General features: G+C 57.2%; 1 protein-coding gene across 8 annotated transcripts in view; it reads left to right on the plus strand.

Annotated features, from left to right (window-relative positions):
- Positions 1-17,166, plus strand: part of TRAPPC9 (trafficking protein particle complex subunit 9) — a 388,310-nt gene that overhangs the window by 259,271 nt on the left and 111,873 nt on the right. Inside the window, exon 20 of one of the 8 annotated variants that reach the window (XM_025001631.2) lies at positions 532-623. Coding sequence (XP_024857399.1) covers positions 532-601 — 70 coding nt within the window. The 3' untranslated portion in view covers positions 602-623. 8 annotated transcript variants of the gene reach the window in all.

Below are 17,166 nucleotides of genomic sequence, written 5' to 3' on the forward strand. Positions count from 1 at the left end.
GTGGCCGCTGCACGGACTCCACCTCTGTGGGGAGCTGGGAGGAGACAGGAGGCAGGAGGGGGCTGGCCATCTGCCACTGGCCCACAGGGGCCTGCAGGACGTGGCCCATGCGGCCTGATCATCTGACTTGTCGAGAGATTCAGACACTCGACTGAATATCCAAAATGTTCCTGTATTTCAAACAGTGACTTGAGATTTTTTAAGAGGAGGCAGGCCAGATGTGTCTGTGAGCTGGGCGAGGCCGGCCAGCCCTCTGCGGACTCCCGGGCGGGTCTCTTGGCTGGCATGCGACCTCCTTGGTGGATCCGCCCTGGCACTGGGTCTCGTTACTGACCGGAAGTCTCTCATCTGAACAGCTCTTCCAGCCGAGCTTTTCTTAACTCATCTCCTCTCCACCTCTCTCTGCATCGACACAAATTACTGGACAGTGAAATGGGAAAGAAACTGAAGCTAAAATTTATTTTAATTGGGGAACTTCTGCCATTATCCCTTCCAACCACCATTATCATCTTCATCATCTTCCTTTTACAGTTTCATGCCGTGCAAACCTCATAGTGCCAGATGGGAGGAAATGAAGCATCATGATGAAACAGGAAAATAAATAAAAATGCGAATGAATCAGACGATGCCCAAGGAGAGCCCGGACTCAGAGGAGCTGCCGGCCTGTGTTCAGGCGAGCCAGGGAGCCGTGCCCAGCTGTGCCGTGGCACATGGCCAGTGGGGACGTGGCAGGATCGCACTCCAGCCAGGCCCCCCATGCCCAGGGCAGGGGACACAGTTCCCTTGTCGCCCAGGAGGCCACACTGCCCAGAGGGAGTGTGGGCACCTTGGCAAGGCCACAACTTGGCAAGGCTGCCCTAGCCTTATAGCTCCAGGGAGCCTCTCCCTCCAGGCTGTAGGGTGCTTTAGGCACTTGCTCCCAAGCCACATCCCTGGAGGCCGCCTCCCAGCAGAGGAGTCAGGCTGAAGGAGTTGGGGACAGGGCCGAGGCTGTGGCTGCCCCCATGCACACACTGCAGCGTGTTCACGGCAAGTGAAGGGGCCCTGGGGAGGCGCTTCCCATCCCCATGCTCACCAGGAGATGACAGACACGGGCCTCCCATCACTGGCTTTCTGGCAGGCCCAGCCACTCGGCAGGAGAACAGCTGATGAGAACATCCCTCTGGGCCTCGCCCCAGGAGCAGTGCAGCAGGGTGCAGAGGCCAGCACAGTGCCTGGGGTGGGGTGCAGTGGGGTGTGCTATCAGTGTGTCCCCAGGGAGGGGCGGGGCATCCCCGTGCCCCTCAGCCCTTCTTAGGGCTGCCAGCTGAGACAGGGCAGGCCTGGGACCCCCCATGATGGGACCCCAGGGATAGAGACCTGGCAGGTGAAGATCATCAGGCTGGTAGTCCCAGCTGTGGCCAAGTAGGACTACCTCAGTGACAGTCACAGGGCAGAGCAGCCAGGCAGACAGCAGACGTGGGCAGAATGCGGCTCTGCAGTGCCAGGCTCGACTCTGGCCACCTGGGCTCAGAGCCCGGGTGTCTCTGCCCCACCTGGGCTCAGGGCCCGGGTGTCTCTGCCCCACCTGGGCTCAGGGCCTGGGTTTGTCATACACTCAGCAAACAACAACAAAAGACTACAGAGAAATACCCATTTAAATCACTACTAGTTTCTCATCATAAACTGTGGAAGCCAGAACCCATGCTGAACAATACTTTTAAAGTACAGAGAGGGAAGAGCTGTCAGCTGAAGTTCTTATAGCCAGTGAAAACATCCTTCAGGATGAAGGCGAAATAAAAACATTTCGATGAAGGAAAACTAAGAAACTGCCACCTCTTCTTCAAGAAATGCTTCAGCAAGTTCTTCAGGTTAAAGGCAGACAGAGCCAGGTGGAACTGGTTATTCAGGTAAAAGTGAGCACCACCAGAAATCCTAAACACTTGGGCAAACATTACGTACTTTTTTCTCTTCTTTCTTTTAAATACATAGGAATTCTTTTTAAAAAATTTAAAAATATGTGGTTAACAATGCATATGAGTTTAATATGTTTGACAAGAATAGCAGAGAGAATAGAGGTGGGGCAAATGAAGCCACATGAGTTCATTTTATATGAAATGATATGATCTTTTAAGTAGATTATAAAAAATTAAAATTATATTTTAATCCCTTAGGTTACACTAAAAAATGTAAAGAAATGTAGGTAAAATGTCAACAGGTCAATTTAACTTACATATGTGGTGTGTGCATATATATATAGAGAGAAAGCACAAGAGAAAGATAATAGCCAGAGACTGTTACAAGAGACAAAAAAGCAAAATTCAAGTGTATTTGGTCTAGAAGGGATGCAGTTTATGTAGGTGGGTTCAAATGAATGAACTTGAAAGCCTCCCCTGCAAACAGTGCGCTTACATTACCATAGTGGAGTGGTTGTATAACTATCGCTCAGTCCAGTTCAGTCGCTCAGTCGTGTCCGACTCTTTGTGACCCCATGAATCGCAGCACGCCAGGCCTCCCTGTCCATCACCAACTCCCGGACTTCACTCAGACTCACGTCCATCGAGTCAGTGATGCCATCCAGCCATCTCATCCTCTGTCGTCCCCTTCTTCTCCTGCCCCCAATCCCTCCCAGCATCAGAGTCTTTTCCAATGAGTCAGCTCTTCGCATGAGGTGGCCAAAGTACTGGAGTTTCAGCTTCAGCATCATTCCTTCCAAAGAAATCCCAGGGCTGATCTCCTTCAGAATGGACTCGTTGGATCTCCTTGCAGTCCAAGGGACTCTCAAGAGTCTTCTCCAACACCACAGTTCAAAAGCATCAATTCTTCGGCACTCAGCTTTCTTCACAGTCCAACTCTCACATCCATACATGACCACAGGAAAAACCATAGCCTTGACTAGAGGAACCTTTCTTGGCAAAGTAATGTCTCTGCTTTTCAATATGCTATCTAGGTTGGTCATAACTTTCCTTCCAAGGAGTAAGTGTCTTTTAATTTCATGGCTGCAGTCACCATCTGCAGTGATTTTGGAGGCCCCCAAAATAAAGTCTGACATTGTTTCCACTGTTTCCCCATGTATTTCCCATGAAGTGATGGGACCAGATGCCCTGATCTTCATTTTCTGAATGTTGGGTTTTAAGCCAACTTTTTCACTCTCCTCTTAAATACCCTTCAAGATGGAGTATTACCAAAGATAAAGAAGGAAGTCCGTGATGACGAAGCAGTCAGTCCATGAGCAGGGCATTGTCATCGTAAGTGTGCGGGTGTGTAATAACAGAGCTTCAAAGTACACAAGACAAAACCTACCTTCAACTGGAAGTGGTTACAGATAATTCCATAGTCATAACTGGGCATTTTAAGATCTTTCAGAAGTGATGAAAGTATTAGACCAAAAACCGAAAAAATTTAGTAAAAAAGTGAGTGGCACAGAGCTATCCACCACCTAACTGTATTTAGAGGACACTGCAGCAAACAGCTTCAGCATACACACCCTTTCCAAGTGTACGGCTGCGTTCACCAAGGTGAACTGTGTGTTGGGCCGCAGAAGCAAGACATGGTATATTCGAAATGACTGAAATCACACAGAGAATCTGTGTGTATTAGACTCTAGTTAATGGTATATGTGTCAAGGTTTTTAGGGGAAAGTATACTGATGTTTGCAATTTACTTTAAAATGCATGAACAGAACATGAATTAATAGGTGGGTAAATACATAAATATGTTAATGATATGCAATAAAACAAATATAGCTAACTATTAATAGTAGGTGGTGGGTTTACCAGTCCTTATTGTAAAATTTTTTAACTTTACTATATGTTTGAAAATGTTCATAGTAACAATGGGAAAAAAATTCCATTATTTTTTAAATGGAAGTCTCAGAATACTTAAGACACCACTGTACATTGTAAATATCTTAGAGGGGGAATTGGCTATGTATTCAATAATATTTCCCCGACTTATCCATCCCAGGAAACCCTCCACCCCATACCCTTTTAAGGAAGATCTCAAGGAAACAGAAATCCAAGAATCTATTGGTATAGCAGAATGGACCCAACCAAAATTTGCATCAGATAGCCCTGATCCGAGGTGGCTCAGTGGTGAAGACCTGGCCTGCCAATGCAGGAGACGTGAGTTCAGTCCCTGGGTCCAGAAGATCCCCCAGAGAAGGAAATGGGAACCCACTCCAGTATCCTTGCCTGGGGAATTCCATGGACAGAGGAGCCTGGCGGGCTGTAGTCCCCGTAGTTGCAAAAGGGTCAGACACGACTTAGCGACTAAACAACAGCAACAACACAATAAGACGTTTATTCTAATCTCTCTGATTCCTCGCTGTGCAATTCCTGTATCTTTCTGTTCCAGCACCTGTAGAATGGGGCCGATAGTTGCATCTGCTTGAGGGATTATTTGGGGATTAAATGGGACCAGAGGTGTGGAAACCCTCCCTCAGCGTCTGGCATCTTGTCGGCAGTGGGTAATTGCTAGTGACGGCCTCCTTCCCCCTGACCCGGGAGCGGCGTGCCTGGAGCTCTGCCTCTCTGCCCCATCTTTGGCAGCGCTGTTGTAATAGATGGGCCAGGGGCAAGGAGGAGGAACCGCGAGCGCTTCTCAGCGCGTTCCAGTGTCCCGACGGCCAGGCAGCTTCCATGTCACCAAGAGTGGTTCCAGCACAAGGGGAGAGGTGGGTGCGTGGGCTAGGCTTTGCTGTGGGAGAGCCCGTAGGATCTTGCATGGAAAATGCAGGCCTGGCAGAGAAGGGTTTTCACACCCTGCATGAGCAAATGGACAGAAATGAGTTTGTGATTAGATTGCAGGCTCTCCAAGCCCCCCTTGGCACCTCACCAGCCAGCGTGTTGTGGGGAAGCATGGTGACGTCATTACTGGGACATTGGTACCACAGGCCCCAGAGGAGACGAGCCGTGTGCACACTCAGGTCGCCCCAGATATTCTGACGCTTCGGACTGAATTAAAGGGGATGCCACCATTTTCATAAAGCACCGTGTACTCAGGCCCGTCAGCACCCCAGTAGCATGTACCGGGTGATGACGTGGATCTGGCGCCGTGAGAGGCACTGGGCAAAACCATGACGGTGTTTCTCAGCCTGGGCCGGGGGCAGAGGCGTGAGAACAGCAGAGCAACCAGGGTAACACACCCCAAACCGCTCTCACTTTAAACTACGTGTTGTCTTGTCCTTCTTGAAAAAGAGAATAAAGTGCTGATTATTCCCCTTAAAAGCCTTCCTCAAAGGACACAATGTTTCACCAACGAAATGGGTAGGTTCTGGGGCTCTGATTTCAGCACAGTGACCACAGTGATGAGTACTCGATCACACACTTGAGGTCTGCTGAGAGGGCAGGTCTGAAATAGTCTCATTACACCAAAAACAACAAAAAAAGCACAGACCAACACAATATTGTAAAGCAAATATTCTCCAGTAAAAAATTAGAAATATGTTAAAAAATATTTATTAAACCATTATGTAGATTCCAAAAGAGAAAAAACGTGTGTGAAGAGATGGACATGGAGTAACTTGATTGTAGCAATCATTCCACAGTGTATACATGTATCAAAACTTCCCACTGTACACTTTACGTAGATACAGCTTTTACTTGTTAGTTCCACCTCAGTAGTGTGTGTGTGTGTGTGTGTGTGTGCGCGTGCGCGCTGACTGGTGTCTGACTCTGTGTGACCCCATGGACTGTAGCCCACCAGGCTCCTCTGTCCCTGAGATTCTCCAGGCAAGAATACTGGAGTGGGTTGCCATTTCCTCCTCCAGGGATCTTCCTCTGCTGCCTCCGTAAAGGTGGAGGGAAAAAAGGACAGAGGGAAGAGCAAGCTGAGTCTTGTCAGTTCATGATTATTCCCCCCAGCTGAAGGGTGATGTCACCAAGTCCAGCATGGTGAAGGACGAGTCCAGAGTGGGACTGCTGGTTTCACAGCTGGAAACTAGCACTGAAACCAAATCTACTGCTTAAAGACAGGCAGCTTCCCAAGACAGTCAGCAGGCCAAGGGCTGGGGGCCAACCATTAACAGCTGGCTGCAAACCCAGGGAGGCTGGTTTTACCACGCGGTGGCTGGCTGCAAGGTCACACTCCAAGTCTGCACCAAAGGGCTCTGACAGCACAGAAGAGGGGCACAGGCAGACCATCTAAGGCCCAGAGCATTAATACCGACTCGTCAGTCCCTTCAAGGGCAATGCAGTTGGACAGAAACGAGCCCTGGGAGCTCTTCGGGCCGAGTGGCAAGAGAGACCCTGCGTCCCCGATGCGGCACCTATTAAGCCATCAGGGAGGGAGCTGGTCCCTCACTCAGAGGCCCCACTGCAAGAACTCCTTCATCAGGCTCACCCGAAACTGTGCTTTAACAAAGCGCATTCTTTCCTGATTTCCTTCTCTCTGAGGAATGAGGAGCAGGAAGTGAGCCGTGCCTTCAGGCTTAGAATCAGGGACACACTGTGTTTTCTCTCTAGTCCACAACTTCAGCTGGTACCGAATTCACACTCGAATGGCTCCTGCTCTTTGTTTCGCACCCCTAGGCCTAAAGCCCTGCTCTGTTACTCTCCAGATGTGTGACTAGTAAGTGTGCCACCGTGTGCCCGGCACCGTGCCAGGGGCTCTGCACCCAGCGACCCATCCCGTCTTCACCCAAGTCCCACGAGATCATTCTTTTCTTCTTGCTGCAGAAGCAGCAGCACCTCGGGGGGTTGCAGTGACTTACCATGCCAAACGTCGGTGACAAGAGCACGGAAGGCTTGAGTCGAGCAAGCACAGCCCGACCCCACGCGATGAGCTTCCACAGGCGCCCAGCAGCGGGCTTACGTGAGGACTCTCCCCGGAAACAGAGAACCAAGAGCATGCTAAGGAAGCACAGCAGGGGCGGGGGGACAACATGCCAAGAAAATGGAACAGGAGGAAAGAGAGTCGTGAACGTTCAGGGGTGCCTGCATCGAGGACAGGGCAGGCAAGGACACTGGACAGGGACTGAGGGCCGCTGGGACAGTGGACGTGCAGGGCGATGGCGCACGTAAGAGCCTCACCTCTGCTGTTAACTGAGCATTTCCCGGGAACCAGGCCCCGTGCCAAGAGCGTCGGATATAAGAGCAGCGTTGTCGGCCCTGACAAGTACACTCTGTTGTTAACCATGCTTCGGATGCGAAGTGGAAGGCTGAGAGGGCCCGCTTCTTCCCTGTGGGTAGTTCCCCAGGTCGCTTGGTCCCCCGCATGTTCCCCCATCACCTCATTGAGCACCTGGAGTCGAGGGCAGGTCTGAGGTCTCCTGACTCCCCTCTCGCTCCTCCTGCTGCCTGGCACCAGGGAAGGCGCTGGAGAGGGCAGGTGAGGCCTGCTGTCTGTTGCAGGGCCAGGACAGATCGTGTGGGACCCCAGGGCCCCAGCGTCCCTGCACCAGAACCTGCAGGCTGGCCTGGCTCAGAGGTGCAGCCTCGTGGGGCGGGAGCATGGGCCCCCCACCCCAGGAGGAGAGCGCCTCGCCTTCAGGCTGGCACAGGCCGGGCGGGGCAAGGTGTGCCACATCACTGTAGAATCATCTCATCTTCTAACCAGACCAGTGATGGTGTGGGGGGGCTTCAGAGCTAAGAGAGCTGGAGAAAGGGGGAGGGGGGATGCAGGGGCACTTCTGGAGGGCCCCTCTGAGGGCGAGGGGGGGTGGCAACACGAGCCCGCCTCCTTGGGGACAGACTTGCCCCAGCCCAGGGTGCTGGTGCGCTCCAGACACAGGCTGTCCTGTAACATCGCTCAGTCAACAGGGTCCCCCCCCAGGAGCTAAAATAGCCCAGGCAATTAGTTCCGACAGCAACCAACACCTCTGTCTGCAGGAACCAGAGTTGCCATAGAAACAGCACAGCTCAGGAGGTGAGTGGACAGGGAAGGCTGGGCCCCTCCACCTGCGAGGCCCCCGGGGATGCGGGCCATCTGGGGGCTGGACTCGGGGGCAGGAGGGGACTAAGGCTGTCTGACGGATGCTTCCGCCAGACCCCTGCCCAGGTGAACAGCACGCACCTAACGCTTTAGCCTCTAGATTGGCCTGTCCCTGTCGAACCGAGTGAGGGGATGGTGCGAGGCAGCAAAGGGACCCCTGGAGGCTGGCAGCTGGGGTCACGGCCTCCCCCACAGCGACCACGCAGACTCCGCCACGGTTCCTCAGGAGCAAACAGGTGTCATGTGCCCGCAGGCCACGCCACCGGTGGCCTCTGCTCAGGGGGAGGATGAAGCCGGGCTGGCAGCCGCTCCTCAGGGCAGCTCAGTCCCGGGGAGGCAGCCCCCTCGCTCGCTCAACTCTCCAGGCCGGACGGAGCGGCCGGAGACCTGGCCGGACGGGCCCTGCACACCTCTCCGCTCCTCGCAGGCTGAAGCGTCTGCAGACAGAGCCCTCCTGGCGCCCGGGGCCCCCGCCAGCTGTCTCAGCCCACTGTCTCCGGCTGTCCCTTCCAAAGGCCCTGTGGTCCAGTCTAAGGGACCTGCTTTTTCAACTGAACCTGTCGTTTCCCCCAGTTTTCCAGCTCCACTGAGTTGGACGGACGCCCTTGTGGGGCTGGAGCGGGCCTGTGGTGGCCACAGATCCCCTCAGGCCAGGGTGGGGATCAGTGAAGGAGCTGCAGGCGGGCAGGGACCCAGTGCAGGGAGAGCAGAGCAGGTGTGAAGAAGGCGACTGGGGCGGGGTGCCCGAGGCAGGGGGCAGAGAGGGGCCGTCACGGGCCCCCACACCTCCCAGGTTCCAGAAGCCTCCTCATGACACCCTTTTCCTGACCGTAAACCTCATACTTTTTTTTTTTGGCCACAACACTGGACATGTGGGATCTTTGTTCCCTGACCAGGGATCAAACCCGTCCCCCCTGGAGTGGATGCGTGGAGTTCTCACCACTGGACAGCCCGGGAAGCCCCCGACCTCGTGCTTCTTGAGCCAGTGTGAGTGTCTTTGCAGCGTGCCTGTAGTCCTGCGGCTGAACGTTTCCATCTGTGTTAACCACATTGCCTTATCTCCATGTTCCCCCCATCGTCTCCACGTGGTGAAAGCCGGCCAGTGCAGGAGTCCGTGCTCAGGTGCCCCCACGGAGCTCTCTCTCGGAGCCCAGGGTCCCTGCCTACACCCGTGTCCAGGCCTCTCTGCTGCTGTGTGTCTTGTCTTGTCTCCTAGACACAGGCTTTGCAGGGACAGGGCCAACTCCCGATGAGTGTCTGACACCCGATAGCACCCAGCACCTCACAGTTTTCAGTTCAGTCCGTTGGAAGGAAAGGGACGTGTACCCCTTCTTGGAAAGGGTTGCTCCCGTCAGAGACACACGGGTTCTGAGGAGCCCACGCCTGCAAAGAGGGACAGTTCACATGGCCACAGATGCGGTTCTGAATGGGAGCCACTACTCGGCACACGGACCCACCTTCAGGGAAGGGGGAGACTGGAGGGGCACCATCGTCACCCCCTGAGGACGCACCGACTCCCCTCTGCAAGGACATACTGCCCTAGGAGCATGTGCCTGACGGAAAAGACGAGCAGACGCCAGACAACCCGCTGGCCAGCGCCCCGAGGGGCCAGACGCCCGTCTGAGAGGTGGAGGAGCATGCTCCCGCGGAGGCACCTTCTGGGTGGGCGACCAGGGGTTGGGGGCCTTGAGAGGAGAAGGACAGCCCGTGGCTGGGGATCAGGAGAGGCTTAGGGGAGCGGCGGCCTTGGCGCTGCACCCTGAAGCTCAGCGCTCGGCCGTGGTGGGAGAGGGCACGGGCATCCCGGGGAGAGCAGCTGGCCGTCTCTCAACGGTTATGCTTGGAACAAACTGCCCTGAGTGTCGGGGAGTCAGAGCTGGGCTTGCCAGGCACGCTCACACCCCACGGTGGCGCAGAGGTTGGCCGAGGCCCCTGGGCGCTGCCCGCAGGCCTTTCCTGCTGCGGGGGTCAGGGTGGCCAACCCTACCTGTGCTTGCGGCTGGGAACGAGGACCAGCCAGCCATGCTGTGGTCCTGGAAGCCCCTGTCCCGGCCTGGGGGTGTCACTGTGCACAGGCCTGGTGGCTGGGCCTGTTGGTGTGCAGGGTCCCCTGTGAAGGCCCAGGGCTGCCCTTGGAGCAGCTCCCTGGCTCCCACGCCCTCACACGTCCAGGGCCCTAGCTCTGGGGTCGCCTCAGACCCAGGCTGTGTGCTCAGCCGTCCCCAGCCCTTTCTTTCCTTCTGAATCCTATCGCCGCTCTTCGGTGCTCCTGTGACGCTTGACAGATTCTCTGTGAATAAAGGGAAAAAATTGCAGCATAAATCATCCGGAGAGTAGCATTTTCTAATTTGGATGGGAGGCAAAACAACTCCGGATGGTTTTTTCCTCCTTCGTTTTCAGCAGGGTTTCTCTGTCGGGCCCTCGTCGTCTGCCTTGGAGCTGTAAGTCACAGTCCTGTTTCCAGGGGGAGGCAGGTTTGATTTCCTCATCCTCGTGTTCGCGTTTCCCCTCCTCCCCCACTTCCTGGGACTTGTCATCCTTAATGACTCCGTGACAAGAGGCGACGGTCGGAGCCTCAGTCTTATCAGCGTGGGTGGACAAGTGACAGAGATCACAGCGCCTTCTGTGGGTGGCCTGGCCCGAGTCCGTTGGAGGCGGTTCTGGTTTCGCCGCCAACGGGACCATCCGAGTTCACTGCCCCACGGGACGAGCAGGCTCGGGCCCCGAGGCTCAGGCTGGGCTCTGTGCAGCCTCGTGGAAGCTGGGGCTCAGGCGCGTTTAGTCTGTGCAGAGAGGAGGGTGTGCTTGTTCCCTTCCGGCTGTGCCGGGCTGAAGGCGGGGTCCGGGGGCCCCGCCCCCTGAGCCGCGGGTGTGAGCCAGACCGTCGGAGGGGGGGCCGACCTTTCCGGGGCTCCAGGTGGGAACAGTGTTTGGGAGCTGCAGTTGTGACTGTCAGCCCAGCCATTCCCCCCCGGTGCCCCTCACTCTCCTGGTCTGTGAAGTGGGGTGTGTTGGAGGCAAAGCTGTCCGGTGTGACTGGCGGCCAGTACCTGGCAGTTATGACTGAAATCCTCGCCTTCAGGTCAGAAGGCCGAGCCCTTCAAGTCGCAGTAGCCTCCCGTCACCCCTTGCTTGAAATTGTAGACGTGGAGTTGGAGTCGCCTCCTGGCTCTTGCCCTCACCCCCACGGGGTGTGCATGGTGAGGGGCAGGACCGCGGGCTCGCTTGCCGCGAGGGGCAGTGGAGCCATGGAGGGAGCATGGGCTGATCCTGCCAGAGCCTCGGTTTCCGCATCTGTGAAAGGGGCACGTTAGCGAGGCAGTGGGGGTGCTGCCGTGTCCGCGATGGCTTTATTTCACGTAACCCTGTGTGGCCCCCCTGCTCCTCCTTCCTGTGCAGGCCCCCCGAGGAGGTCGGGGTCTCCCAGGGACAGCCAGTTTCTGTGGTGGGTTGGAAAGGAAGCCCAAGTTCCCTCCTCTGTGGGGCCTAACACCGGAGGGCCTCTCCCTGGACCTGATGGGTCTAGAGGGGCTGAAATTGCCTTTGAATGTTCATCTCGGCACTGTTACCTTTTTGTCCTTTTGACGTCTTGACTGGAAGGAGAGAGATTATAAATAGCTCTCATCAGTTGCCTTAAAGGCCTGGGCTGCGTTTGCCGCTTGAATGCAAAGCGGGAGCTGTTTCCGAAGCCTCGGTCTAGCCACTAGCTGCCTGTTCCCCACTGTGTCCCCGGCCAGCATCCATCCGGCCTGCTGTGGCCGAGGCTGCTGGGGAGCACTTTGGGAGCGCGCCTAACCGAGTCCTGCACTCGTGAACGCCGATTCTGGGGCGGCTCCTGCCCTGGCCCGTCCTGGGGGTCGGAGCGGAAGGCAAACTCGGGTCTGGGCAGCAGGCTCTGTGCGGCCAGCCCCCCGTAAGTACGACCTCTCCCTTGCATCCACAACATCCAGGTGGTCCCAGAGATGAGGGAAATGAAGGTGTACCCCTTACCTGCCACCCACACCCTAAGTGTTTGTCTTTGTCGCCCGTGCGTCCTGGAGAGGTGTGCGTGGACACACGGGGCCCGCTCACGGCACTGTTCACGCCCACGGCTGAGTCGAGGACTGTCCCAGGGCTGGGGAAAGCCTCACCCACCAGGAGGTGGTGGTTACCCCGTTTTACAGGTGAGTATGCTGAGGTTTAGACCCTCGAGGAGGTTGGAGTGCGTGGACTGGAGACGAGGCTGGGAAGGCAGCGAGGGGGTCCCAGAGCCTGGTCCCCAGCTCAGCCCACTTGCAGACGTGCCCTGCTGAACTGAGCAGCCTAGCTGGGGCTGTGGTTATAGCAATAGCCCCCTCCGCCTCCCATGCCCGGGTGCCAGGCTGTAGCTTTGTGTTCCTGGAGTTCCAGGCCACCTGCCGAAGCCCAGTTGCAGAAGAGGAGCAGAATTATGCAGGGCTGTGGGGACCCACAAATCTGGAAGAGAAGCAGGCAGCCTGATGCTCTGTAAGGAGAGGCAGGGGCTGCTGGAGGCGTGGGGAGGGCCGAGCGGCCTTTCTTTGTTTTTCCCCCTCAGATGTGAGACACTGTGTCTGAGGCTGGCCGTGTTATGAAGTTACTTGGAGGCCCCTATCTCAGCTCACGTCTCTGGACGTCCTGCTGTGTTCTGGGGGCTCTAGGTTTTAGGCTCGGGCAGTACTGGCAGGTGGTTCCGCCATGTGGATGGGCTTGGGCTTGGCATCACTGCTTCTGAGAGCGGGTCACGTTTTCCTGTTCTCTTGCGCGGCAGGTGTGACTTTGTTTTGGACACTGCAGACTCTGACTCTGTTCTTTATGGGCCTCTGGAGAGAGCTGATGTTTTGTTCTGGCAGGCAGCCTGTCCAGTGAGGCTCCCTGTGTAAACCCTGCCTCGCCTTCCTGGGCTGGGCGCCGAGATCTCCGCTCCTCCAGCTCAGTCCCCCAAGCCTGCGCTCCGCTGGTCTGGGTCTGTCCAGTGTGACCTGCTAAACCGTTAACAGCTCACCCTGGGTGGTAGCGCTCGCCAACTTCTGTGGTGCAAATACCTCCCCGTGGCCAGATTCCAGGTCCTAGTGTGATCTCAGGGGACACGGGGGCAGCGCAGCCAGCAGTCCCCCTGGGCCCCTCAGGGTCAGGCCAAGATGCTCGTGTCTGTGCTCAGAGCCCCAGCCAGGCAGCCTGGCTTCTGCCCCGGCGGCCAGTGGTGTCCTGTGCGGCCTCGGCTCAGGGCCGAGCAGAACCTGAGACTCAGCTGTGGCGCTGAGGGGTCAGGTCCCAGTTCTGTTCTCGAAGCCTCTGCTCTGTTGAGCTAGGGGGTCCCATTCTCTGGCCCCTCCCCTCTGAGGTTGCCCCCCGATGCATACTCTGCCTCCTCCAGGGACCCCTTTTCCTGCACAGAAAGACGGCATCCCCGTTGGAGTTGGGCCCACGGTGCTGCTGCCTGGCGGTCCATACAGTGGCCGCGGCCGCTCTGGGGAGGAGGCGGGCGGGGCGGCCCCCACCCCCACAGTGGCCCCCTGCCATGCCCTCCCTCCACGCGGCGTCCTGCTCTGCCTGCAGCACCCCCCGTGCCACCGCGCCCCTGCGGGGCCCTTGGGGGCTGCCCCTGTTGCCAGTCCAGACTTCTCCTCGCAGTCAGTGGGCCGGGTGGGCTGGCACGTGAGGGCCCAGGGGTCTGGGCGTGATTTCAGCCTTCGGTCTCACCCCCCTGGGCTCCTCATCCTCATCGCATCATTCAGGTTCTCAGAGGCAGTTTTTAGTAACTCATTCAGCAAACTCTTGTGGAGCACCTAAGTTCTAGGTCTATGAGAGACGTGAGACAGCTTCCTCCCTCTGTGAATTCATGGTGGTGTGTGTGTGTGTAACAGGCATGTGTGTCTGTGTGTGTGTGTAACAGGCATGTGAACCAAGCAGGGTCATGAGTGTGCTTAACCGTTAGATAGCAGGCACAGGGGTCAGGGGTCGGGGTAGGGAGGGTGCACTTCTCGTGGGGAGGAGGGGGAGCAGGTCAGAGTGGGCGTCACGGAGCTGGGCCCTGGGCTCTGGGCTAAGGCGCAGCAGGCCCCGGGGCAGGGGCGTTGGTGAACCAGTGACGGTGCGTGGGCCTGGACCGTGGGGCCCTGCACACCCTCCTGAGGAGCTCGCATGCTCTGTGCCCCCCCCGGTGCCCTCTGCTCCCTGTGGCCCGATCAGCACCAGGGGGTGCTGTCCCTGGCGGGGTGCTGTCCTGCCTGGAGAGCATCCTGGCTGCTCAGCATGAGGCCCGAGACCTTTTAAACCTCAGTGACTCACCCCGATGTTGCCCTCCGTGTCCTCATTTTTACAGCAAGAAAAGGCTGCAAAAGGCCAGATCGTTTCCTGGGATGGCCCGGACATGGGCAGAGGTGGGGCGCGAGCCCGGTTCTCTGTGTCTCCGAGGCCCGAGGGCCCTGTCGGCCCCCTGCACTGACTCGGGGGGTGAGAGGCTGGCCACCCCGCAGTGCTCTTCCCAAGCTGGACATATGCGCGGAAATCTGAACTCCTTCCTTTCCTGTTTGCTCTCCTCATCGCGTCTAGGAAGTAGGGCATTCAGATCAGGATCGATGAAACGTGTCATTAGGTGTGAAAGCACCTTTTTGCTAATGGCAGCTGGCTTAGTAATGACTGAGGCGTTCTGTTAGGAAAACGGAGATGTTTCACTGCCTTAAAATCAATCAGCTCCTCGCCCCCTCGGGGAGGTGGCGCTTCAGCCACATGAAAGGCTTTTGGGTGACTCCCAGTTGGGCCTGCGTTTTCTTCCAGGGAGGCGAGGACCGGCAGGCTGTGTCTGTCCCCGAGCACTGCCAGGTGGGGAGGTCTCTCTTCCAGGGTGGCTGCGGGGAGCACAGGGGCCCCAGGGGAGGCGGGCCGAGGGTGAGCTTAGCCGGGGGAGGCTGGGGTGCGGAGAGCGGTGTGCAGTGTGGGCACAGACTGGGAATGGCAAGATCGTTGTGGTGCTGGCGGCAGGAGGCGGGGGGGGGCCCCCATGAGAGCAAGCCACAGAAACAGGTGTGGTCCGCAGTGCCCGGATAGGCCACAGAGAAATCCATGCCAAGGCCTTCCATGGTGTTGGGGCAGCGGGGGCACTGTCTTGCCGTCGGCTTTGGCGCAGTCATGTGAAGAGGTTAATCAGAAGAGCTGGTTGTTGACATAATGGGGGCTCATGTGGGTGTCTCTGGAGTGAAGGCCTGGGCCCCTACTTTCTCCCTGCTCCAGCATCACCCCAACTTCACTAGGTTGAAGCTCACGGGCTGCCACCCTCGCCCCCTGACCGAACCCGGGGGCAGCTGGGAGCCTCAGTTTCCCCACCAGAGCAGACAGGAGCGCCAGTGCTGAGCTCGGGCTGCCTGGGGTCAAGTGGGGGTGAGGGCTCAGCTCAGCTCAGCTCAGCAGGTGGCCTGAGGGCAGTGCCCGGCCCAGGAGAGGGCCAGCGCGTGGTAGGGATTGCTGCCCAGCACCTGGGCCTCAGAAAGAGTTTTGACCTTCTGCAGACGTACTCCAGTTTTTGCTTCGTCAAGGAGTCTCCCCTGATGATATCTCAGTGTCTGTACACGCGTTGTGTGTGTGCACTATCTGTTGGTGCTGTTTGCACATACATGATAACTAGGCAGTCTCCAACTTGTACATCCCTCTGGGAATCCCGTGCCCTAGACCTTCCGCTGTTCTGATGGCAAGTATGGTTTGCATTTGGGCTACCACACTAGCCTCCGATCAGGTCTCTTCCCAGTCTCCAGCACCGCCCCCCTCCCTACCCCTCCCCTGGCTGCTGCCTTCCTTCTGGTAAACCTCCTTGGCCCCTTTGTCTAAAGAAATCTCTGGAAGCTCTAGGAAACCACTAGGCAGGACATCAAGGGTCGAATCCACTTTTCTTAGACTTCGTCAGCGCTCACCACCCCCACTTCCAGTTCTGTTTTCCGGATAAGCTGCAGCCCTTCAGAACCACGGCCACTGACATATACCGAGATCCGAGTCCTGCACATGAGGTGCGGGGGGTTGAGGGGAGGCCGGGGTAGAGTGACGTCATCAGGTCGCCAAAACTAGAGCCGGGGAGCCGGCAGGGTCGGTCCACACAGCCTGCTGCCCAGGCCTGGAGGGCAGGGGAAGAGGGTCAGGGGCCTGGGGTGTGGGGAGACAGGGAGGGAGACATGCTGGAGGGGAGCAGCTGGGAGCTGGCCTGCATCTGGTTTGGGGTGCCCGGCAGAAAGAATCGTGTAATAATAGCGATGCGAGAACTAGGATTTCTGAAAGGCTTTCTTATGAAGAGTACGCTGTCCAGATTAATCCACAAATCACCTCTTGTAGCCCAGTCACGTGCTCATACAGGTGACAAACCGGAGGGCTACAGCGTTCAGGACACTCCCCGGGGCTACCCCGCCTGCTGGCTGGAGAGCAGAGCCCAGCAGAGACACTCCCCGGGGCTACCCCGCCTGCTGGCCGGAGAGCAGAGCCCAGCAGAGACACTCCCCGGGGTCTACCCCGCCTGCTGGCCGGAGAGCAGAGCCCAGCAGAGACACTCCCCGGGGTCTACCCCGCCTGCTGGCCGGAGAGCAGAGCCCAGCAGAGACACTCTCGGGGGCTACCCCGCCTGCTGGCCGGAGAGCAGAGCCCAGCAGAGGAGGCTCGCAGCCATCGGGACCCCACCGTGGGGACTGGTTGGCATCTGCCGGGCACCCGTGAGCCTTCCTGGACAGGGTGTGAGGGGAGAAGGCTGGGCTCCACGGGCACAGGGCTGCGTCCCCCTGCCTCCCAGAGTGCCTTCCCTCCATCCTCTGCGGCCATGTGTGCGCCGCCGAGGGAGCCCCAGGTTCCTCTTCTGTAGGATTCGGACGCTGACAGCGATAACGTTTATCAGCAGGCTGGTTGTGAGAATTAGAGAGAGGTGATTGTTGAGAACACCACAGACAGCCTGCCCTCAGGAAGGTCTCAGTGGTGAGGAGACCTCCCTCCAGGCCCTGCCTGAGCCCCTCCCTTCCGTGTTCCCCAGCTTAGGGAAGGGCAGGCACACACCCTGTAGAAGGCAGGATATCTGCATCCCGACGCAGAAGGACTCCTGGTCCACAGACACCAATTGCACATGGTCTTGAAGGTTCAGCTCCACTTAACAGGGGCATTTTTATCAAAGGGAGCTTTTATTTCCCCGGAGGCTAATTGAAGACTGTTGGCCTTCAGCAAACGCAGTGAATTTCATTTACCTTTGAGACTGGCGGGGTACCAGGGTCCTCGCACCGCACTCTGATGGCT

This window comes from Bos taurus, chromosome 14 (assembly GCF_002263795.3).
Source record: "Bos taurus isolate L1 Dominette 01449 registration number 42190680 breed Hereford chromosome 14, ARS-UCD2.0, whole genome shotgun sequence".
Lineage (NCBI taxonomy): Eukaryota > Metazoa > Chordata > Mammalia > Artiodactyla > Bovidae > Bos > Bos taurus.